Source organism: Urocitellus parryii, chromosome 9 (genome assembly GCF_045843805.1).
Source record: "Urocitellus parryii isolate mUroPar1 chromosome 9, mUroPar1.hap1, whole genome shotgun sequence".
In the NCBI taxonomy this organism is placed as follows: Eukaryota; Metazoa; Chordata; class Mammalia; order Rodentia; family Sciuridae; genus Urocitellus; species Urocitellus parryii.
In genome coordinates this window covers 21,369,444-21,393,534 of record NC_135539.1, presented here as the reverse complement: position 1 = coordinate 21,393,534, position 24,091 = coordinate 21,369,444, and the positions used below count along the sequence as shown (strand labels likewise).

General features: G+C 48.2%; 3 protein-coding genes and 1 non-coding gene across 6 annotated transcripts in view; 3 read left to right on the top strand and 1 right to left on the bottom strand.

The window, feature by feature from the left end:
- Positions 1-9,324: 9,324 nt before the first annotated feature.
- Positions 9,325-13,267, top strand: LOC144256957 (cardiotrophin-2). The gene is made up of 3 exons (XM_077802888.1): positions 9,325-9,337; positions 11,206-11,342; positions 12,809-13,267. The coding sequence occupies exons 1-3, from the start codon at positions 9,325-9,327 to the stop codon at positions 13,265-13,267; spliced, it is 609 nt and encodes a 202-aa protein (XP_077659014.1).
- LOC113190932 (U6 spliceosomal RNA) lies at positions 10,449-10,554 on the top strand. Its single transcript, XR_003301843.2, has one exon. It is a non-coding gene; the product is annotated as a U6 spliceosomal RNA (small nuclear RNA).
- A 4-nt stretch (positions 13,268-13,271) lies between the features above and the next one.
- Ctf1 (cardiotrophin 1) lies at positions 13,272-19,005 on the bottom strand. 2 transcript variants are annotated; one of them, XM_026400448.2, is made up of 3 exons: positions 18,931-19,005; positions 17,717-17,832; positions 13,272-15,198 (listed from the first exon to the last, which is right to left on the bottom strand). In XM_026400448.2, exons 1-3 carry the CDS (start codon positions 18,953-18,955, stop codon positions 14,713-14,715), a joined length of 627 nt encoding a protein of 208 aa, XP_026256233.2. In that variant the 5' UTR covers positions 18,956-19,005; the 3' UTR covers positions 13,272-14,712. The 2 variants fall into 2 exon arrangements, with proteins under 2 accessions (XP_026256233.2, XP_026256231.2); XM_026400446.2 differs by having other exon boundaries at positions 17,717-17,835; positions 18,931-18,992.
- Positions 19,006-21,345: 2,340 nt separating this feature from the next.
- Positions 21,346-24,091, top strand: part of Bcl7c (BAF chromatin remodeling complex subunit BCL7C) — a 38,396-nt gene continuing 35,650 nt past the window's right edge. Inside the window, exons 1-4 of one of the 2 annotated variants that reach the window (XM_026400428.2) lie at positions 21,346-21,659; positions 22,173-22,251; positions 22,585-22,693; positions 22,787-22,948. In XM_026400428.2, the coding sequence (XP_026256213.1) occupies positions 21,568-21,659; positions 22,173-22,251; positions 22,585-22,693; positions 22,787-22,948 (442 nt within the window). In that variant the 5' untranslated portion in view covers positions 21,346-21,567. The remainder of the gene's footprint in view (positions 21,660-22,172; positions 22,252-22,584; positions 22,694-22,786; positions 22,949-24,091) is intronic. The other variant, XM_026400429.2, reaches the window with a different exon arrangement.

The following is a 24,091-nucleotide window of genomic DNA, read 5'->3' as shown; positions in this document are numbered from 1 at the left end:
AGCATGCGTGAGGCACTGGGTTCAATCCTCAGCATCACATAAAGTAAAATAAAAATATTGTGTCCACCTATAACTAAAATATAAATATATTTTTAAAAAACATAGTCGATATGCAACAGTTTTAGAATTTGTATATTCTTTCAGCTTTCAGTTTCAGTTTTCACTTATATATTTCATTGTTGTGATTCTGAGACACTGATTGGTTCTCATATGCAAATAGAACATACACATAATTTATGTCATATAGCATGCTTGTGTACCACATAATCATACTTTGGTATTCACAGGGAGTTGTCCAGAACCCCTGCAGACACTAAAGTCTGAGGATGCTTAAGTTGTAATTCTGAGGCCCTTGCATAAAACAGCCTGATATTTTCATATAACCTATGCACATCTCCCATATACTTTCAATTATCACTAGATGAATTATAATAGTACAATGTAAATGTGATGCAAATAGTTATCATAGTGAACCATTTAGGAAATAATGATTTTGTTTACAAGTCTGTACATGTTCAGTACATATATAATTATTTTTGTTTTGAATACTTTCAATCTTCAGTCGTAGACAGAACCCATGAATCCAGAGGACTAACTGTACTTGACCATTTACAAATAAAGCTCAGCATGGGTACCTAGAAATGTTCTAGTGGCCTGCCTAATTGCTAACCACACTCCTACCACTGGTGATGACCATGGCCATGGCCTAGTATCCTGCCAGTTACAGCAAGCCCTTTCTTTGCTTGTTGGTCCCAAGGTTCAAAATATTATGGGACTCCTTCTATGTCCCCTGGTACCATTATCCCTCCCTACTCTGGGAACCAGGACTCTCTAGACCTACAGAGCTCAAAGTTGGGAAGCACTGGAAGCACAAATTCCCTAAGAGGGGATCACAGAGAGAGGTAGTATGTGGGACCACTCCCACTTCCACCCCTTGGCTCCCAGACCCATGTACCTTCTTCTTTTTTTATTTATTTATTTATTTTTCCGGCGGACACAACATCTTTGTTGGTATGTGGTGCTGAGGATCGAACCCGGGCCGCACGCATGCCAGGCAAACACGCTACCGCTTGAGCCAAATCCCCAGCCCGTATACCTTTGTTTTATTTATTTATTTTTATGTGGTACTGAGGATCGAACCCAGGGCCTCACACATGCAAGGCAAGTGCTTTACCACTGAGCCACAACCCCAGCCCCCCCATGTACCTTCATCATAAAACAGTCCCTGAGTTTAAGCCTTCTAAAAGATGGCACTGTGTTCTCCCCATGCTGACCTCTCCAGCTGTGCCTTCCAAAGGCTGACCCACCACCCCAACAGGCCAAAGGCTTCTGGACATGCAGCAAATGGTAGTGTGTCCTCCACCATGTTGCCTTTGCTAGAAGGTGAGTTTCTCGGTCCAAGGCAGAGGGAGGTAGCTGTGAGCCATTAGCAACCAACACCCATACCAGCTGGGGAGAGTGCACTGTGGGTGCGTTGGATCTGGGTGGGGCACCAGCTGTATTCTCTATGGGATCTAATTAAATTTTTCCATATCACTTTCTAGCTGTTCCAGTGCCTTTTAGTTGTTGTTTGTGGTACTAGGGATTGGACCTAGGAGTGTTCTACCGCTGAGCTACAGCCCCAAACCTTTTATTACTTAGGGAGTATCACTACATTGCCTAGGCTGGTTTTGAACTTGCAATCCTTCGGCCTCAGCCTCAGGAGTAGCTAGGATTACAGGTGTGCACCACCATGACCCACATGGTGCTTATGTGTGTGTGTATGTGTGTGTGTCCCCCTTTAAAAAATAGTGTATTCTTATCCTCCCATATTTGAAGTGTTACTTTTTTTTAATCTTTATTTTATTTATTTATTGTTATATGGTGCTGAGGATCGAACCCGGTGCCTCACACATGCTAGGCAAGCGCTTTGCCAAGGAGCCACAACCCCAGCCCTGTAGTGTTACTTTTATCGCATTCTGAGTGCCTATATGTATACATGGGTCTGTTCCTGGTCTTTCAATGCTGTTTCATTGATCTGCTTGTCTAGTTGTACATCATTATCACACAGTTGTGTTTGTTTTTGTTTTTGTTTGGAAATAGAGTCTCATTAGATTGCTTGGGCTGACCTCCTACTTCTGGGCTCAAGCAATCCTCCTGTCTCAGCCTCCCCTGTAACTAGGACTAAGATACATACCACCAAGCCCACAACACAGTGTTGTATTTAATATAGTTGGAGGGTAGTTTTATTCAGTAAAGTCTACTCATCTGATTAGATTCTGCTCAAGTGTCACTTCTGTGGGAAATTCAGGTCACCCAGTGGCCATTCACGTGTAATTGCTGAATGGTGCCCCAATCTCCCATCGGTCTCTATGATCATAGGGTTGCTCATGAAGAAGGCGTAAACACTTGTCTGGATCTCCCAAGTTGGCAAAGACTGGGTTAGGAAGTGTGCTAATCACTGCCATATCTGTGTCCCCAAATTTATCATTATGGTGTCCAACCATGTGTCCCCAACCTGGGGACAAATTGTGTTGCACACATTGAGACAGCAAAAGAGCTACATCTTGGGATGGTAGGGAGCTGTTCAATCCCTAGAGCCAGACTGTGGGAAACCAACCTTGCACTTGACTGGGTGACACTCCCCAGCTGGGTGTTGCACTCAGTCACAGAAATGTGGCAGAGCTTTCCCCATCCTTCTTGGGTTCCAGTGTTGGTGTCTTGTGCATGGGTGTGTCTTGCTACAGCCCCATGGGTGAAGCTACGCTCTCCTGTTCCTTTGTAATATAACCCCTTGCCCTGTTTAGGATAGAATCTTCCATGTAAGTGCCTTGTGTGTGTCCCCTTCTCTTACTATGCTCTGGGGTGTGGCCTACCCAGGTGTCAGTCAACCTGCTGAGAGTGGACATCATGAAGATAGACTCAGCCCCCTGAAACCTGACCCCTTGCCTCATTTGAATAGCTTCTCCTCCATAAAAGGGGTCAGCATGTGCTCTCGCTGTCTCTCTTTCTGCGGACCCTTAAGGTCAGAGGAGCTGTCACAGCGACCCCAAAGAAAAAGGTATTTGTGTCTCTTGTGTGGTTATTTTGTGCAGCCCAGTCAGCCCAGTTCAACTGGAGTGACCCCTGAGCCTTTTAGTAGCGAGAACAGAAACCTGGCACCAGACTTGAGTTCAAGTCCTCTACAGCTCCTTCTCTGAGTCATCTTGGAAAGTCCCCAACCTTTCTGGACCCCCATCTGTAAAAGAGGGGATAACAGGGATGGGGATGTGGCTTGGTGATAAATCAGTGTGGGAGGCCCTGGGTTTGATCCCCAGTACCACAGGGGGAAAAAACTTTGAATATGACCACAAATCTCAGGATTGTTATAGGATTAAATGAGCTGGGGATATATATCAGTGGTAGAGCACTTATCTAGCATGTGTGAGACCCCGGGTTCTATGCATAGCATTGTGAAAAAAATTTAAATGAATTTAAAAATATAAAAATGGTTAAGTGAGATCATATGTGTGTGTATAGTGACAGGTAGAATAACAGAGGCTAAAAAAGTTATTATTTTCCTTACCTTATATCTCATCTGAGAAGTGGAAATGACAGGTCCTTGTCACATAACCCTGAGGGGAATCCAGGGAGACAAAGACCATGGAAAGGGCTCAAAGTCTGGCAAGCATAAGGCCCAGAAGTTAGAAATAGTCATAATGGTAAAGAGTCCCAACTGCAGAGCTTGGGTTCAAAACCTAGCCCTAGCACTGCTTCCTATTAGCTGTGTGATGTTGACCTCATCACATAACCTTGCTGTGCTTCAATATCTTCATCTATAAAATGGGGAAACAATACTATACTTCAAAGGGTTGAGTAAAGAAAACAAGAGGGGCCTGGGATATAGCTCAGTTGGTAAAGTGCTTTCCTAGCATGAAAAAGAAAGAAAGAAAGAAAGAAAGAAAGAAAGAAAGAAAGAAAGAAAGAAAGAAAGAAATGAATAAATATAGAGGAATAGCTTAATAGCTTAGGGCAACTCTGGGACTCTAGTAAGCACTCAAGAAATGTTAGTGATGGGCTGGGGCTGGGGCTCAGTGGTAGAGGGCTTGCCTAGTATGTGTGAGGCCCTGTGTTTAATCCTCAGCATCACATAAAAATAAAGGCATTGTGTCCATCTACAATATATATATTGTAGACTCCATCTCAAAAATTTTTAAAAAATTAAAAATAATTTTTTAAAGGGCTGGGATGTAGCTCAGTGGTAGAGCAAGCTAGGTTAAATCACAGTACAACAGCAACAACAACAAATGAACATTGGTGAGATCCCTTTCTTCCTGGGGGGGGGGGTCTTCTCTGCTGTCCTTTAATAAAGCCTATTACTTTCCACTCTAAAATAAATAAATAAATAAGCAAGCAAGCAAACAAACAAATAAATAAATAAATAAACATTGGTGACAATAATGACAATGATTAAGAAGAAGGCTCATCTGCAAGGCTGTGTGCTGCAGGAGAGCAGGGCCCCTCTCAATCTTATTTGCATCTCCCTGTCTCTGGAAGGGTGCTGAGCAGGTTCATGGAGTTCCCAAGTGGAGTGGGTTGGGCTCCTCACTCTGATGATCGCAGCATTAGGATCTCTCTTCTATGCCTCACACTAGCTGTCTCTTTGGCCCACCACCCCATCAGGAGGAGAGCTAACATGGACATTTCCTGAGGCCAGGCATTCTTTTCAACAGATCAGACCCCTGGACATGGCTTGGCAGCACCCTGAGTTGGAATCATTACTTCCTTGCCTTTCTTCTTCCCGCACCACTGAGATCTTGTCTTTGTGCATGGCCTGGTGCTAGGGACTTGGAGATGAAAGGACCTGCCTTCTGTCTGGTAGAGGAGAGAAACTGTCAAGAGATAGAATGTCAAGGCAGGGTGACCAGTAAATGGACAGGGGTGAAACAGGGGTCTGGGAGCCCAGAAGAGTCCCTCAATGTAGCTGGAGGCAAGGGAGACAGGGGAGATAAAACCCAAGTGGGAGGTTCAGATGTGAGGGTTAAGTCAGGTGAAGGAGAGCAGGAGAGATTTCTATACTGGCAATGACATGAGCAAAGGCCTGGTGTTCAGCAGAAGCTGAGTAAATTGTGTGGCTGGAGAAGTGGGGAACAGCCAAAGAAAAGGCTCAAGGCTGTACCAGGGACAAGGGGACCAAAGGCCTTGCAGGTCAGATTAAGAAATCAAAACCTGGGGCTGGGGATGTGGCTCAAGTGGTAGCGCGCTCGCCTGGCATGAGTGCAGCCCGGGTTCGATCCTCAGCACCACATACAAACAAAGATGTTGTGTCCGCCGAGAACTAAAAAATAAATATTGAAATTCTCTCTTTCTTAAAAAAAAAAAAAAGAAAAGAAATCAAAACCTCTGAGGGCACTGGGGATAGTAAAGGGATAGGGTGCTAGGAGGGGACAAGGAAACTTGCTCTTTATCTTTCTTCTGTCCTATTAGAGCAACCACCAACTTCTTTGCTTTCTGTACCTGCCTTGCTTATTTCTGAAAGCTGTCAAGCTATGCTTACACCTTGGGTAGGGGAAAGATCTATAGTCAGGAATAGGAACAGGGTTGGAGTTACTGTCTGGGATAGGGTATCTTTTTTGCTTGTTTCGCGGTACTGGGGATGGAATAGGGCCTAGAGCATGCCAAACAAGTTCTCTACCACGATCTATACCCCAATCCAATCCTTTTTATTTTATTTTGAGGCAGGGTCTCACTAAGTTGCTCGGGCTGGCCTCCAAATTGTGATCCTCCTTCCTCTGCCTCCAGAGTAGCTGTGATTACAGGTGTGCACCACTGTGCCTGATTTGGAGTTCATATATATGTATTCTGAATTGTCTTCATTATGTGGTTTCTGGATGATGTTGGGGTCATGCTTGGGGGTCCTGGGGATAGCTGGGCATTGGATCTCTTGAGATTACATGTATGGATGGGACAGGGACTGGGCTCAGAAACATAAGGTGGTGGGATATTGAGAGTTTTGCCATTGCTTGGGAGCATTCTGCACTACTGGAGAATCCCCAAGAGACAAGAGACGGGGGTGGGGGTGGGGGGTGGGGGGTGTGCTCACAGCAGGGATCAAGGCACTTGGTGTGTGGAGTCAGTAAGGGTTTGTGAGGTGGGAATTATCATCCCTGTTTCCAGACAAGGTAAAAAGAAAAAATGGGTTCAAAGAAGTTAAGTAACTTGTCCATGCTAGTGATGGATAAATGCAGAACTTGAACCCAACCCTACTCCCTCCAAAATTATTGGGATCCCCAAGATATCAGCTCCTGATGAGACCAGAACATAGATGGAGACATATGGATCCATGGTGAGTGGAGCAGGTCAGGATGGCAGAGGTACTGACTTCTGCCAAGACACTCACTTTGGACAAATGGAGCTGGGCCTGGCCTGGGGACTGATTCCTTCAGCTGTGAATGACACCCAGGAGGTTCAGAGAGAGAAAGTGAGTCCCCTGAGAGATGCAGGCAGTGCTGAGGTTTGGTGGGGGTTTTCCTGCCGCATTGGGTGAGGCCCAGCCCCACGTACACCTCCACCTGTGAATAGCACAGATCCAGTATCTGCCTCCCTCTTCCCCTCCTCCCCATACTCCACCACCAGGGCCTGGCCCACGCCTCAGTGCACCCACTCAATGGGGCTACTCTAATCCCCTGACATCACCTTCTGCCCAGCCCAGGCCCTACCTGCCAGCCTGGCAGCCCCCAGCCTTAGAGATGCTGTTTAGAAAACCCCAACTCAGAACCATCTTTATCCTTAACCTACTCCCTCCTTCAGCTCACAGTTCAAATCTGGGACATCCCACCTCTAGCCCCAAGCTGGGGGATAGAGCCTAGGATCGGGCCTGGATTTGCTGTGTGACTCCAGGTAAGTAGCTGCCCTTTCTGGCCTTTGGCTCCTTAGTTAAGTCTCCTCCCAACAACCCCCGGCTAATCACATCAACTCCCTTTGGCTCCTTCCTAGCCCCTGTCATTTTAGGAAGTATTATTGGTTTTTATTAGTTCACATGTTTATTGTTGGTTTCCCCCACTGGAATACGTACCCTGTGAGGACGGACTTCACCTGCCCTTCTGTTCATTCTAATGGCACACAGAGTGAGTGTTGGGTTATATCTGTTGAATAAATGTAGGGTACCTCTTTCTTCATGTCACCCCCTTACCTGAGCAGTAGGGAGAAGCAGTATTCTACCCCCTGGATGGAGTCAGGGTGGGATCCTACTGATCAGTCTGAATCACTGTTGGGATAGCTCTGGGCAGGGACCTAAACCCAGCTTCTCTCCCCAGTCTTGCCCCTCTGCCTCAAGGCTCCTTGGAGAGGAGGACCTCAAATGTGTGTGTGTGTGTGTGTGTGTGTGTGTGTGTGTGTGTGTGTGTCCCTGTGTGTTCTGCCTGGCAGGGGACAGGATCTCTCCTTGTCTATCAGAGACTGAGATGTGGCTAGATCCAGGACTCCTGCTCCTCTGCCGCACGTGTGTCTGTATGCATGTGTACAGGCATGACGTGTGTGCTCCATGTGCTCATGTCTGCTCTGTGCAGGTACCTCTGGCCGAGTCTCCAGGTGTGCAGCATGTATTCACATGTCAGTGTACATCTGTGTACACAGGAGCACTCATTTGTCTGAGTTTCGGGATGTGTAACATGCATAGTCCTGGCCTGATGGGGGTTTTCCTGCCTTCTTGGGTGAGGCCCAGCCCCACATACAGCTCCACTGTTGGCTCCAAGACAACGGAATTTTTGTCTGTTTTGTTCCCTGTTCTGTCCCAGCACTTAGAAGAAGGACTGGCACACAGTAGGGTCCAGGACTACTCATGAATGAATGCATGAAATTGTGCATTCAGGTCTGCTGTGTGTCCGCGTGCCTATGCGTGTGTGGACGTGTGTGTGCTCCTGTGTCCAAGGGTGCACCTGCTTTTGGATGATGTTGCCCCTACACCACTCCTTCTGACCCTTTTCCAAACTCTTTGGGAGCCAGTGCCCAATGCCTGGGTCCCTGTGGGCGGAGCAGGGGGCCCGCCTCCTCAGGGGAAACTGGATCCCAGGACGTGCAGAGCAGCAGGGAGCAGGGCGGCCCCTTTGTCCCCCATAATCCCCTCCCCGCCCTTGCCCGCTCCTTCCCAGCCACCAAGGTTTAAGGTTGAGTTTGGGGTTTGTAGGAGTCCAGGGTGTCAACTCAGTGTCCTCATCCCTGTCTATTTCCTGCATGGGAGTCTTCTGTACCCTGAGTCCCAGGCCACTTGGCCTGAAATATATACCCTCTTCTGGGTCCCTCCCAAACCTCTCCTTGTCCTGTCCCCTAACTGGGTCTGCCTCATTCTTTGCCAGGACCCTGTCCACTGCCCGCCCCCTCTCTCCAGGGTGTACTCCCTCCCTCCCTCCTGGGCGGCTCCAGGGCACAGATCTAGGTATAAAGCTACCTGAGGGACAGGAGGACAGGTGCCCTGGAAAGACCCAGAAATTGCAGAAAGGAAGGAGCCAAGGAGAGAGCATGAGCTGTCACCTGGGTGAGTGAGGGGACTGAGCACCAGGACCCGGAGGCCAGGAGGGATGGGGGCCCTCTCTGGCTGCTCTGACTCATGTGCCTAGTGACTTTGCACTTGCTGGAAACCTCTAAATCCTTATACATTGAAGGCTTCATTCCTCATTCATTCAACAAATATTTACTGAGTGCCTATTATATGTGAGGTATAGTCATCCCTTGGTATCTATGGAGGGTTGGTTCCAGGACCCCCCAGAGGATACTAAAATCTTAGAATACTCAAGTCCCTTATATAAAAAGGCACGATATATTGAGCTGAGGTTGTAGTTCAGTGGTAGAGTGTTTGCCTAGCACAGGTAAGGCACTGGGTTCGACCCTCAGCACCACATAAACATAAATAAATTAAATAAGCTTTTTTAAAAAGGCGTGATACTTGCATGTAGTTTACACAATTCTCCTATATACTTCACATCATCTCTAGATAACTTATAATTAATACAATATAAATGTCATGTAAATAGTCATTTTATAGTTTAGGAATAATGACAAGGAAAAAAGAAGTCTGTTCATGTTCAGTTTAGATGAAATTTTCTATCTGCAGTTGGTTGAATATGTGGCTACAGATCCTGCAAATACAGAGGGCTGACTGTGCTGTCCTAAGCATTTGGGAATAGAACCAGTGATCAGACAAAAACCTGTGGCCTGGGATGGGGATGTAGCTCAGTGGTAGAGCTGTGGTCGGTCACTCACAAGGCCCTGAGTTCTATCCCCAGCACCACAAAAGCAAAACAACAATAAGACCACCCATGACAGCATTCATTCATTTGTTCACCAAATATTTAGTAGTGAGAACCAGCAATGAATGAACCAGGTGAGGTCTCCTCTTGCCTAGAGCTGTCATGCTGGTGGAAGAGACAGCAATAAGTCAGTTAACAAACAAATGAGATAACTTCCAATTAAAAAACAAACAAGAAAACAAGCAAACTCTCAGGGAGTGGGCAGGACTTTGGGGATGGTGGCCAGGACAGTTTATCTGAGCTGGGGCCTAAGGAACAGGAGGGAGATGACCTTGGGAGGGTTTTGGGGGTGGTCCCCACAGGGAATGTGACAGAACATAAAGAAGGCCAGTTCAGGGGGAATAAGCCTTTGCAGAGCACACTGAGGACTTGTAGATGGACCTTTATTTTATTTATTTATATGCGATGCTCAGAATCGAACCCAGGGCCTCACACATGCTAGGCAAGCACTCTGCCACTGAGCTACAACCCGTGTCCCACACTGAGGACTTTAATTTTACTCTGAGTGAGGTGGGAGCCCATGGGAATGCTAGAGAGGGGATGAACATAGTCGGGCCTGGGGGTCTGCAGAAGCAAGCAGAAGCCAGGGTAGAAGCTGATACTGGGGAAGAAGCAAGAGACGATGTAGAAGCTTGGACATATACAGCTCAATATATTCTCACAAAGTGAGCATATACCTTATAATGAACATTCAGATTAAGAAACAAAAAACTTGGGGCTGGGGTTGTGGCTCCGTGGCAGAGCGTTTGCCTAGCATGTGTGAGGCCCTGGGTTCAATTCTCAGCACCGAATATAAATAAATAAAATAAAGGACCATTGACAATTAAAAATATATATTAAAAAAGAAAAAAGAAACTTGCACTGCCCGTTTTACTCTTCTCTCTTCTATTCCTCGCCTTACCCCAACCTCCTCCTTCTCCCCCCCCCACCCTTCCATTACTGGAACTGAACCCAGGGCCACTCTATTACTGAGCTACATCCCTAGCACTTTCTGTTTTGAGACAGGATCTCACTAAGTTGTCTAGGCTGGCCTCCTTGAGGAAGAAGAAATGGTCAGATTCTGGATATACTGTTTCGTCTTTTAAAAGTTTTTACTGAAAGTAACAAATATACAAAAAGGTCCATGTTGTAAGTATACAGCTCAATTAATTCTCATACAGTGAAGATATACCCTGTAATGGGCACCCAGCTTTCACCTGCTATTTATACTAAAATTAGAATGATACAGAAAAAATTAACATGACCCTTGTGTAAGGATGACACACATATTTGTAAAGCATTCCATATTTTATTGTTTGTTTATTTATTTAGATATTAGGGACTGAATCCAGGGGCACTTAACCACCAAGCCATATCCCAGCCCTTTTTAAATTTTTTTTTTTTTTATTTTGAGACAAGATCTCACTAGGTGGCCTAATGCCTCAGTAAGTTGCTGAGGCTGGCTTTGAACTTGTGATCCTCCTGCTTTGGCCTCCTAGCCACTGGGATTACAGAGTGTGCCACCACACCTGGCACATTCCATATTTAAAAGAACAAAACCAAAAAACCCCTTGCCTTGGCTACCTTGTAAGGACAGAACCAACAGGATTTGGATGTGTGGAGTAAGAAAAAATGAGGTCTTAAAGAGGACCCCACAATTTGGGCCTGAGCAACTGGAAGAATGCTGGAGGGAGATAAATCTAGAATTGAGTATTGGGTATTCTGAGTTTAAGTTGCTTACTAATATCCAGGGAAAATGTCAAGTAGGAAGTTGAATATATGGGTTTTGGAGTTCAAGGGAAGTTCAAGTGGAAATAATCTACCTATAGGGCAATTCTGCAAGCCCTAATAATCACAGGATATGACAGTCACTGAGGGCTCTGTTGAAGAAGTTTTAGGATGAATAAATGAATTTGTAGGCAGGGTCAGGGATTTGGTGCTGACCTCTGATTTCCTCTGCCAGCCCCGCTCTGTCTACTGAGCCTACTATTGCCACCCCTCAGTCCCGCAGCCCCCATCTCCCCAGCTGAGCCCATCAGTCAAGCCTATAGCCTGGCCCTCTACATGCAGAAGAATACATCAACACTGCTGCAGACCTACGTGAGTGACCGGGGCACAAGCAGGGGACGAGGGGAGAGGGATACTACCCTGGGTAGGGGAAGCAGAGCAAGCTCAGGAGTATTCTCTTCAGTGGGTCCAAGGGAACAGGGGCCCTGTTAACTAGAGACATACTCAAGCGTTGTCGCAGATGGCTGGGTGATCTTGAGCAAGTGATCCTTCCTCTCTTGGTCTCAGCTTCCTCATCTGCAAAATGGGATGGTAATACCACCTTTGGTGACCTTTCAGGATTGTTACACAGTCAAAGGAAGCAATTAGAAGGAAGGATTTACATAATCAGGGTGATTTCCTTAACCACCTCATGCCATGTGCTCACTTGGGCTCTATGCCATCAATTCCTCAAGCCATTCTGACTGGTGGAATTAGAATGCATTTTACAGATGAGCAAACTGAGTCCTAGAGGGGATAAATAATTTGCCCAAGGGCACAGAGCTAAAAACTGGTAGTGCCAGGATCCAAAATCAGGTCTATGGAATTCCACACCACAACCCTCCACCCCTTACTCCCACCCCACCATATAGAAACAAAATTGGCAGCCTGCTTGCTGGTTCTGACAATGTGTTGTCAGACAAAAGTGGCTGCCTAAAACACAGGGATCCTGTAGACCAAAACTTCCATCCTCCGTCTTACTCCTGCTTTTTTCCCCCAAATTACATGACATGGCTGGCCCTGGTGAGTCCTGGAGTTTACAATTCTTCCATTGTACTATACTCCAGCCCCTTATGAATTCCACAGTTTAGGTTCTGGTACCATATCTGTCTCTATTCCCTGGACAGTCTTGGGCATTTTGAGACTCAGTTTCCCCATCTATACAATGAAGATGTGGAACTAAGTTATATGTCAATTAAAAGCTCTATCAGTATGCATTAAGATTCTGTGGGTCTTGTTTTGTGGGGGGGGGTCAGAACTTTGATGGAGAAAACTCTCAACTACATTAAACAATGTTAACAAATATTTATTAGTGATCATAATAAAATTAACAAACATAAGCAATTAAATACCATAAATAAAAATATTAAACCGTAACTATATTGTCAGTAATATACTTAGATTGAACATATTATTAAAAAATAGTCACAGAGTTCATTAATATCTATATATTATTAGTTAATGATTACTTTTTATTCCTTTATTGTATCTCAGGTGCTGTTTATATATCTATATATGTATGCATATACATATATAAATTTTCCATCATCTTCACATAACAATGTTACATGGGAGTTACAGAAGCTTGTGATTTGATGTCATATAGATAGTACATGGAAGATGACCAATTGGAACCTAAAAAGGCTCTCGATCTGTATTAGGACATCCTACCAGCTCCCTGAAGGGTGGTGAATGGTGGATTCTCCTGGGAAGATGCCAGTCTCAGAGTGCAGATGTGGAGTCAGCACCATACATCCCTTTGGTCCCCTTACCTCTGTCTCTCTCTGTCCCGCATACAGCTCCAGCACCAGGGCAGCCCCTTTAGTGACCCTGGCTTCTCAGCCCCTGAGCTGCAGCTCAGCAGCCTGCCTCCTGCTGCTGTCCCCTTCAAGACCTGGCATGCCCTGGATGATGGGGAGAGACTGAACCGTGCCCAGGGAGCCTTCCTGGCCTTGACCCAGCACCTGCAGCTCGTGGGAGACGACCAGAGTGACCTAAATCCTGGCAGTCCCATCCTCCTGGCCCAACTTGGAGCTGCAAGACTCAGGGCCCAAGGCCTGTTGGGCAATATGGCTGCCATCATGACTGCCCTGGGGCTGCCTATTCCCCCAGAAGAGGACACTCTGGGGCTTGTTACCTTTGGGGCCTCAGCCTTCGAGAGAAAATGTCGAGGCTATGTAGTGACCCGGGAATATGGCCACTGGACAGATCGAGCTGTGAGGGACTTGGCTCTACTCAAAGCCAAATACCCAGCATAGAGGAGTGGGGCTTCTTGTCAGAGGCTACAACACTTCCTCTTTCAGAGTGGACTCTTTTTTGCCTTGCTTTTGGGATAGAGAAGGAGCTACAACTTCTCTAGAGACCAGGGTTTGTGTGCCATGTTTTGGAGAATATTATCTGGACACCAGGCCTCCATTCCTTATTGCCTATGACCTCCCTTCCAGAAGTAGTTGGGTCTCCATGGGTCCTATTTCATGGATTCCAATCCAGTGGTACTTGTTTTCCTACTTCTTAGTTAGAAAGAAGAGCCCCTTGAAGAGGCTTCACCTCCTACTCTAGGGAGAGGACAGTTGGTCTCCTTCCTGGGCTCCCCTTGAGACTTTCTCCTTTCTATAATTGGAGGAAGTTCAGGGGTTGTCTTCCTGTCTCTGTCTACCTCCATTTCTGTGTGACAATATGACCTTTCTGAGCAGATAGCTCTCCCTTCTTGCTGGAGTTCATTTCCTCTCCTGATTTGCCTGTCTGGGCCATTGTTCCACTTTATCTCCAAATGGGGTTTCACTTCCTGATCAATGGAAGTAGAATTCTGGAAAAACTAAGGACTCATGTCACATCACATCTGTTTCCTGCTCAGGGCACTTTCACTACGTGTTTTGGGCTGACAGGTGGTATCCCTGTCCTGGGGTTTTGGTGAATCTCTTATGCAGACTGTGCCTTTGGGGTATGTGTGGGGGATCAGTTTGTACCCCAAGGACCCTATTCTTCTCAAAGTTGTCTCTCCATTTTCAACAACTGTATATACAGGTAACTTTAGTTTTATTTTTTAACATTTTATTTACAAAAAAATTAATTTATTCTCAAATAAAACTCTTTTAAGGCATTATGTTTTTTTTTTTTTTCCCCCCTCTCTGGTTTGAGAGGTGAGGGTTGTACTATCCCTGCACAGGGCAGGGCAAAGTGAAGGGAGAAGAGGAAGGGCCCAAAGGGATGGGGTGGGGACAATGAGGGCAGCAGTTGGGATGACCCTGGGGGAGGGTATCTAAAATTTGTTTGCAGTAGCCTACCCACCACAGGACCAACAGGCACATTCCTGGCCAAGAAAGGACAAAACTGAGGGAGAGAGACAAGGTGTGGCCTCCTTGAGATGAGGCTGAGATGTACACATGCTCACGTGGGGCCACAGGGAGAGGAGATGGGAAAACAGACCCAGAGATCCTCAGAGATGGGTAAAGGGGAGACCTAAAGAGACTGAGGCAGGCCCAAGGATGGAGAAAAAGAGAGGGGAAGCGAGAAAATGAGGGACACAGGAAAGTTCCTTGGGCAGACAAGGAGGTCCAGAAAGAGAAGAGGTACAGAGTCAGAGCAAGGGGACAGTTCGCAGAGACACTGACAGACACGGGAAGAGACAGAAGTGAAGACAAACATGGAGAAGAAACCTGATGGAGAGGAGGCGACAGCGCGAAGTCGCCCCCAGTGCGCGCGCTCACGCGGGCCCCTCGGGCACCAGCTGGCTCAGGTCGCCCTCGGTGCGGCTCACCCACTCGCTGTAGAGGCCGCACACGCGGAGCCCCAGCACCTTGGCTGGGAAGACCCCTGCGGCGCTGGTGGTGGTGGTGGCGGCGGTGGCTGCAGCCGCGGCGTTAGCAGCGGAGGGCTCCGGCCAGGGACCGCGGGCGGTGGAGCCCAGCGCAGCCAGCACGGTCTCCACGGCGGCGCCCAGGGCCCGAGCCTGGCGCGCAGCGTCCTCTAGGCGTCGCAGCAGGCGCGGCACACGCGGGTTCAGCTCGGCCTGGTGGCGGCGCACGACGTCGAGCAGCGGGGGCAGCGCGGCCAGCGCCGCTGCGTCCAGCCGCAGCCGCTCGGGCAACGGCAGTCCCGCGTGGCCAGGTGCCGGGGCGCTCAGGCCGGCCACTGGCAGCCGCGGAGGCGAGAAGCTCGGCAGCCCGAAGGGATCTCCCTGGTGCTGCACCTGCGGAAACACGGGCGCAGTCAGCGGTCAGCGCGGGGCGGCCAGAGTCGGGGGGACTCGCCGGGGGCGGGGTGCTGTGGCCAGCGCTGGGGGTTCCTCCAGTCCTAGCGGAGACCTCGACCTTCTCCTAGGACGTCTGTTTCCTCATCCTGCAAATAATTCCCTCGTAAGGGGCCGTTGTGTTTGAAACAAAACAAACAAAAAAAGCATGGGTTTACACCAGGGCCTTTGTTTTTTGTCTCTAATATGGATCCAGTAACAGTATCAACTTCATAAGGTAGTTATGAGCATATAAAGTGCTAAAAACAAGGCCTGGACTCTAGGAAGGGTTCAGTAAATGTCAGATGTTTCATTAATATTATCTTAAAAGGTCAGGGTTCAAATCTTGTCTCTGCTGTGCCTTTTTGGGCAACAGTTTCCCTTCTCTGAGCCTCAGTTTTCTCATCCATAATATGGGGGAACAGCTCTCTGTCCTGTCTTCTCCCTTACCACATTGAACCTAGGGCTTCCTGCATGCTAGGCAAGTACTTACTCTATCACTGAGCTGCAACTGCAGCCCTTTTTATTTTAAGGCAGTTTTGCTAACTTGTGTGGCTGGCCTCAATCTTGGGATCCTCCTGCCTTAGTCTCTCAAGTTGCACAACTAGGCCCAGCTCCCCTATCCTGTCTTTCTACCAGGGTTCTCTCAAAAATTAGAGATACTCAGTGGATTTCACTCTCTTCTCCCATCCTCCCAACCTCTGTACTGGCAGGTTTATTTAATGAACAATTTTCATATGAATGAACAAAGATAAAGGTGATTTACAACTTCTCAAATGCAAACATTTCTCTTTTGCAAACATCTTACTTCTGGTTCAAGCTTTGTTTGCTGCTTAAAAACATTATCTTCCCAATAGTGGGTGTGATGATAATAATAATGGCTTTGTAAATAAGAAAGTTAAACTGAAGACAGTGACTAGCCCAGTAACCCATCTAGGAAGTGGCAGAGCTGGAATTTGAATCACAGTTGGTAGGACTACAAAGCTAATTCTATTATTCCACTACCCACTGTCTTGTTTCATTATTATTTTAATGTTATCATTACTGCCCAAGGTCACAAGTGAGTAGGCCTGTTGTTTGTCTGATTCAAAACTACAGCCCTGGGCCTGGGGTTGTAGCTAAGTGGTAAAGCACTTGCCTAGTACATGTGAGGCACTGGGTTCAAGCCTCAGCACCACATAAAAATAAATAACATAAAGGTTTTTTTTTTAAAAAAAAATACTAGGGGCTAGGGGATATAGCTCAGTTGGTAAAGTACTTACTTGTCTCGCAAGCACAAGGCCCTAGGTTCAATCACCAGCACCAAAAAAAAAGAAAAAAGAAAGAGAAATACTACAGTCTATTTTCACTCCACTAAAGTGGGATTATCTTCTCTCATTGGGCAGGGTAGGGCCTTTAGGCCAACCAAAGGTGCTGATAGCTCTATCTTCTCTGTATCAGCTCCTTCTTGGTCCCTTTGAATATTCTAGGTAGAGGACTTCACAGTCCATCTTTATTTAGTGCCTCCTTTTATGGCCCATGAAGATAAAAGTGACAAGATCACACAGAGCTTAGAATGTAGGTTTCCTGACTCCTAGACTAGAGTACCCTTTACAGTCTCAGGCTTTGACTTCAGGCACCAAGGTGTAGTGGCACCCCCTCCTCCACAAAAAAAATCTTAGTTAAGTTTCTCCAGAAATCTTCACCATCATTGATTTTAAGACTATAAACAAGAGTCTTTACAAAAAAGTTCAATGTAGTTAAACTTCCTATTTTCCTGTTGCTCTATTTTACTTGGCCACTGGCTGGAAAAAAAATCAGCATTCCAGGTGCTGAACGCCCTTTTACTTGTTTTTCACAAACATATATCCAGTATAGTAGTTTGTAAAACTGTTTGCAAATACAAAATGTGATTTAAAAAACAAAAATCATTTAACAAGGTCTTTGGCCTTGGGCTGCAGCTTCACAAAGATGTCTTCTACATTTCTAAGATAAGAAAAGTTACCGATTGGGCTCCATGGAAACAGCTGGCAGGGAGAGGAAAGAATGGGGAGAAGTTCTCCGCTTCTCAGGTGTTGTCCTTAAAGGGTTAACTTGCCCAAAACAGTGGGGAAAAAAAAAACTGCTTTTATGTAAACTTCTGAGCACCTCCTCTTACATGCTGGGTATAAAATTCTGAAACTATTTGAACTCGGGATTCAGGCAAAAGCTATGTGCCCTCTGAACCTAGCTGCAGCCAAATAAAACTTGTTTCCTGCTATCTTACTTCAGTGCCTTGCCTCATCTGTCCCTACAACAAAGGAGGGGAGGCTCCAATCTGAGGCAGAGGTCATTTGCCTCCTCCATTTGCTCTGTGGCCAGGAGTAGTTGCTGTCTCTCTCAGGAGGTTTGTTTTTCACAGCTGGGAATGAGGTTGAGAAAATAGGTGATAGAGGACCTCTGTGACCTGTGCTTCCCTGTTTCCCAGGCCCAAGGCACCCCCAACCCCTTTCCCACTCACATATTCCTGGAGCAGCTGCTCTGCGTATTTGGTGAGGAGGCGGGCAAGGCTGTGTGTCTGACGGATCTTGGCCTCCAAGTGGGGGAGGAGTGAGACTGAATCGTCAGCCTGGGGGTCTTCTGGTGGGAAAGGGAGGGAGGAATGAGGGCAGCCCAAGCTCCTGCTCCTTGACCACCCAGCCACTCTTCTCTCCTGAACCCAGAAACTCTACTCTGAATGCTCCAGCATTCAAGCCAGGAAAGATCTGTCCCACTCCAAGTGAGGAAAAATGGGGCACCAGACTTTTATCAAATAGTTGCTCTACATGAAATGTGTCCCCTGTCCCCAAATCACTATTGAAATCCCATTAAAACTAACTTTAAATTCTGCCTCCTCTTTGCAGAATCCAGAATCCTTAAATGAACTGCTCCCTTTGACTTAAGGCCATTTGTTCATAATTCCAAGGTAGCTCTCCAACTTGTGTATATCTACCTTAGCCTGGGATGCTTCTGAGAATAGGGCCTTACACATGCCCTGTGACTGTTGGTGGAATTCAACATCCCTGAAGCACAGAACTTCAAATTGGAATGTGACTTTAAGGCCCATTTTACAGATAGGGAGACCATGTCCCATTCCCTCTCTGATGCCCCTACTGGGCAGGGCAGCATCGCCTGACTTTCCCTGACACAAGCCAGAGTGTGGCGCCCAGAAGGACTATGAGTCCTGAGACGCACAGTGCATGCTGGGGACTGTAGTCCAGGCCCGGCAACTCCCGCCCCGCCCCCGCCTGAGTTTCCCACAACCAGTCCCTATCCTCAGCAGCTTTGACTTTCGAGTCCGGTTGTCACTCACTAGTTCCTGTGGCTCGAAAAATTACTTCCCTAATTCTACCTCTCCCTCCGGCTCCCCAGCTCTGATTCTTTCCCAATAATCAGAGAGGACCTTGGCGCCTGACCCATCCCCGACCCCAGCCCTCCCTCAATGTGCTGTACTCACCGGTGATCTAAGCCCTGAGCCCACACCCTGGAGGACTCAGCCCCAGGCCTCCTCTAAACCCTTGCGCCTGCCCTTTCTCCCAACTCACCCGCACGTTACCTGACACCGGAGCCTGCTTTCCCCCGCCCAGGCCGCTCCCCTCCCGGACCCAGGGGTGGTGAAGACCCAGACCCCAGCTGTCAGCCCTTCTGATTCCTACTCCCTTCGGTGACCCAGCGTCTGGCCCCTCAGCCCCTTACCCAGACTTCCCTCCCTCTGGCTCATGCTGGCCCCTGGCTGATCCCGGTTCCCTCCACGCCCCCCTTCCGAGGGGGGAGAAGGGGAAAGGGGTAGGGGCGTGGCTCGGGCGCAGCCAATCATAGTCCAGACCCCAAACATTCCCCCCCGCCCCACCAGCCCTTCTAGGCAAGATTCCTTGGCCCTGAGCTCAGCAACTAGCCTGCGCCGCCTGGTCAGGGAAGGGGCCCCGCCAGGGATGCAGGTAGTCTGACCTGTGGACATTACTTTAAGGCTGGGGGTCTCAAGCCCTGGGAGACAGCCTTGTAACCCTCTGGAAGAGGAGGCTCTGGTTCCCACCTGAAGCGGGGAGGGACGCCAGGGTTGATTTGGGATTAAAGCTTCAGGGACAGGAGAGGGAAGCCGCGGGCTAACAGGAATGTGCAGGCCCTCCCTCTTGACTGGGGCTACGTGCTAAAGAGGCAGCGGTGGGGGCCGCCGGCTTGAGAAGCACCTTTCCAAACATACACCTCCTGGCCAATCTTAGATGCCTTCCATTCTCCTCATATCTGCCAGGAGGGAAACAAGACACCACCACGCCTCACTTTACCAGGCTCACTAACCAACAACCCCCCTCCACGTGTACATTGCATCTCCTGGAGAGTTAAGGTATTCAAATGCGCATGCTCAGAGAACAGGTTTCAGAGACCTGTATAGGAGGTCAAGCTCAAACAGCAACCTCATTAGTGTGGTGTACACACTGAAATTATTATACACACTTATCCTCACAGCTGATTCCCAAGCATCTACTCTATCCTGGCCTCTGAGTTAGAGAGGATCCATATTTGGTCTCTGGCCCCTTGAGTTCACAGTCTGATGGAGGAGACCATAAACAAGCAGGTAACAGAGTTTGTGAGCCAAGGGACTGAGAAGGAGGCCAGCATGCCCTTTCTCCCAACTCACCGGCTCCTTACCTGACACCAGAGGATATTACCATGAGCAGACAATTGCCAAAATAAAGGAGGGTATAGCAGAGGTAGGAGCCAGACTGTTGTCAGGGGTCACAATCACACACTAATCAACAGTTAACATTTACTGGGTATTTACTGTCTTCCAAGCATTGTACACACACACACACACATACACACACGAAATATGTGTATAAGATACACGTATATGCATGTGTAATATATATACTACATGTATGTGTATATATATGTATCTACAACATGGGATTAAGATATATATGTATCTAATATGTAAGATGTAAGATATAAGATACATAAGATATATATGTATCTATCACTATCTATCTATAGTTCGGCTCCAGAAATGCTGTCATAACCACTCTCCTAATCCTTTAACCCCTCTGAACATGATCACACCAAAACTCACAGACAAATCTTTGAAATACAAATCATAAAGCACAGCAACACAGGTTGAGACTTTATCATATCTACTGACTGAGCATCCTCAAATAAAATTAACTGAGACATATTCATATTTTTAAGAAAACTTTTAACTGAACTGTAATAAACATATGAAAAAGTGCACACATAATAAATATATAGTTTGATGACTTTTCAGAGAGTAAATATGCCCCAGGAATATCAATCAGTACCAGATTAAGAAATAGAACACAGCCACTTCCCAGAAGCCCCACTCTTACCCTCTCCCTGTCTGAAGAATGACTACAATCCTGACTTCTCACATCATAAGTTTGTCTGTTTTTGATCTTCATATATAGAATCATCTAATGGTTACCATTGGATTTCGCTTTTTTTACTCAAGATTTGTCCATGAGACTCGTCTAGGTTGTTGGGTGTAGCAGGACACTGGTCATTCTGCTTGCTGTGTCTAAGTCCATGGTGTGAATAGGTTGTAATCCATTCCAATTATCCTTGTGGGTTGGCATGAAAAATGCCAGTTTTTCAGAGTCTCTCCTAATTTACACTCCTGTAGAAATATAAGGGACATCCAATTGCTCTACTTTTTGCCTAAACTGGAGATGGTAGGTCTTTTTCACTTTGGCCATTTTCGTTGGGGAAGACCCACTCGTACTTGCAGTTTCTGACATATACTTGGCACTCAGTTAACAGACTGTTGAATGAATGGATGAGCGAGTAAGTTGAACAGTGTAGAATCAGGCTGGTGAGAACGGAAGCAAGCACACGCGCGCGCGCGCAAACACAACACCCAGCATTTCAGGGACGCCCACCCGCTGCGGACGCACATCAGGACACAGACCCTCTCGTGCACCCCGGCACCCACGTGGTCTGAACGCACCGCTAGGCCCTGCTGCGCGCGTCTAGCCGCCGAGCTGCCCCCAGACTCTCCCTCTGGGCGGCTGGCAGGGGGCGCTGCGCGTCCCGGCGCCCCGAGGGGGCGGGCCCGGGGCGGGGCGGGCCCGGCCCGGCTTCCAGGCCTGGGCTCTGGCCGCCCGCGCCGCCCGGCCGCTCCGGGGACGGGCCGGGGCGGGGCGCGGCAGCAGGAAGCGGGGCGGGGACTCGCGGAGGCGTTGAGGAGCGAGGGAGGGCGCGGCCAACTCCCGGAGGGACGGCAGGCCGAGAGAGCGGCGCCCCGGCCTGGCGCCGAGCCTGAGCCCGCCGGACGGCAGGCGGCCCCGCCGCGGGCTCGGCCCCGGCCCCAGCCCCGGCAGCATGGCCGGCCGCACCGTACGGGCCGAGACCCGGAGCCGGGCCAAGGATGACATCAAGAAGGTGATGGCGACCATCGAGAAGGTCCGGAGATGGTGAGTCCTGCCTCGGTGCCAGCGACGGGACATGGGGTACCACCCCCCCTCGCCAGCCGTGGCCCCTGGCGTTAGGTGTGTCCCTCGCCCACCCGCTGTGCGCTGGATCGACTGGGCTCTGTCCTTCTTTCCCTGGCTATTCCCGGGGGTCTACAAAGCGTGATCCCCAGCCGTGCCCTCCTGGAGTGGGAGCCCTCATCTATGTCCCGCCCCCTAAAGCTTTGACACTCCTCCTGTAAGTATGCCGCGCAATCTTCATAGCCAGGGTTCCCAGCCAGCCCCCGACCACCATGTGTGCCCCAGGGGTCTGCAAGAGCCACGCCCCCTAGTCTTACCTTCTGGAATCACTCCCATCTGTGCCCTGGGGTTTGCAGGGCTGCCTTTCTCCCTTTAACTGTACTCCATTAGCGAAACTGCCCCTACCCTAGTGCATCTCCCTAATGCAGCTACCCCAGCTCTAGAGGGGTGGCTCTCCCCTCATACCTCTCTGACCCAGCTCCTGTCCTCCCACAGGGAGAAGCGCTGGGTGACTGTGGGCGACACTTCCCTTCGTATCTTCAAGTGGGTGCCAGTGGTGGACCCCCAAGAGGAGGTGAGCAAGCCCCCCCCCCCCACCAGGCCCTGCATCTGTGCAACCTCAAGCAAGCCCCTCCCCCCTTGGCCTCCACCTTCAGTCCCCACTCTGAGACCTCCAGTGTAGCAGCCGGACAGATGTTAACGGTTATCAGCAACTCCTCCCCCTTTTCCCTTTTTTCCTGCTCCAGACACCCAAGATCAAGATGTAACCCAATGTACGCATTATCTGCCACATCAGGCAGGGACTTTTGCTTTCTCTATGCCTTAGTTTCCTTATTTCTACAGGGGGGGGGGACTTTGCAAGAACTAACTAGAAAGCTGGCTCTGACCTTATCTGTGTAATCCTTAGGAGCGAAGGCGGGCTGGTGGAGGGGCAGAAAGATCCCGTGGCCGGGACCGCAGGGGTAGGGGAGCCAGTCCCCGTGCAGGTGGTCCTCTCATCCTCCTGGATCTCAATGGTATGTAAGGATCATGGAATTTGGGGAGACTGTAGGGATTGAAGGAGGATACTGGAGGCCTCATGACAACCTTCTTGGCTGTTACTCCTACAGATGAGAACAGCAACCAGAGTTTCCATTCTGAAGGTTCCCTCCAAAAGGGCACGGAGCCCAGCCCTGGTGGCACCCCTCAGCCCAGCCGCCCTGTTTCACCTGCTGGACCTGCAGAAGGGGTCACAGAGGAAACTCCACCCCCACGACTGGGCCAAGAGAGAGGTAGGACATTTTGCCTCCCAGGAGCCTCTCCTCTGAGTCCTGTTTTCTCCAAAGTTGAGCCTACTAGCTTAACCCTATACCTGTCCCCCCACCCCTGCTGCCTCCTGAGGGGGCCTCCTTTCACCCCTGCAGAAACTACCTCTAGCTGCCCTCTTCCTCTCTTGTTTTTTAGGATTTGTTGATAATCATCATCTGAGATTTTTGTACACATTTAATTCTTTGTTTATTGTTTTTCTTCCTATTCCCATCTCATGTCAGCTTCCTGAATGTTGGGCCCATATTGTTCTTGTTCAGTAATAGGTGCTTAGTAAATTGAGTGAATAAATAATAGTGATAATCACAGGAATGATTAATAATTTTAGGATTAACAACAACTAATATTTATTGAGTCCTTTCTGTGTGCGAGGCATCCTTCTAAGCACTTCACATGTTTTTTTTTTCTCATTTAATCATCACTATAATATAGGGTTTATGATCCTGTTAAGATCCCTGTTCATAGAGTAGGAGACTGAGACCCAGAGAAGTTAAGTAAGGTGCCCACACTCACATACCATTAAGCCAGCATCCCGAGCTTGAGTGCTCCTCAGCACCTTTGTCTTCCACATAGTCCCCTGTCTGGTCAAAACACTTCTCATTTTCCCCTCCTTTGCCAGTCCTGTCCAGCTCTGGCCATCTCATCTCACCCATCTCACCCATCCCTGCTCCAGCCTCCACACTGGTCTCCAGCGGTGTGGAAAACAACATTTTCTGAAGCACAAGTTTGACATAGTTATTGTCCTGTTTCTCATCCTTCATAGGTTCCCCATGGCCTTTGATGCCTCTGCTTGATACTTGGGGTCTTCAGGAACTGTTCCCTGCTGACCTCATTGTTCCCTGGCAAGAAGTCCAACCCATGGACCTAAGGGCTAGGTCTAGATTGTGCCAAGTACTTTGCTACTATAAAAATTATGGGTCTAAGGGTGTAACTCAGTGGTAGAGCTCTTGTCTAGCATGCAGGAGGCCCTGAATTTGATTCCCAGTGCTGCAAATAAAGAAATTATACCTAGATTTATTGGGCAAATATGCTAAGGGCCTTGCCTGTATTATCTCATTTAATCCTCACAACAATCTCATGTGGTAATTACTGTCATTATCTCCATGAGC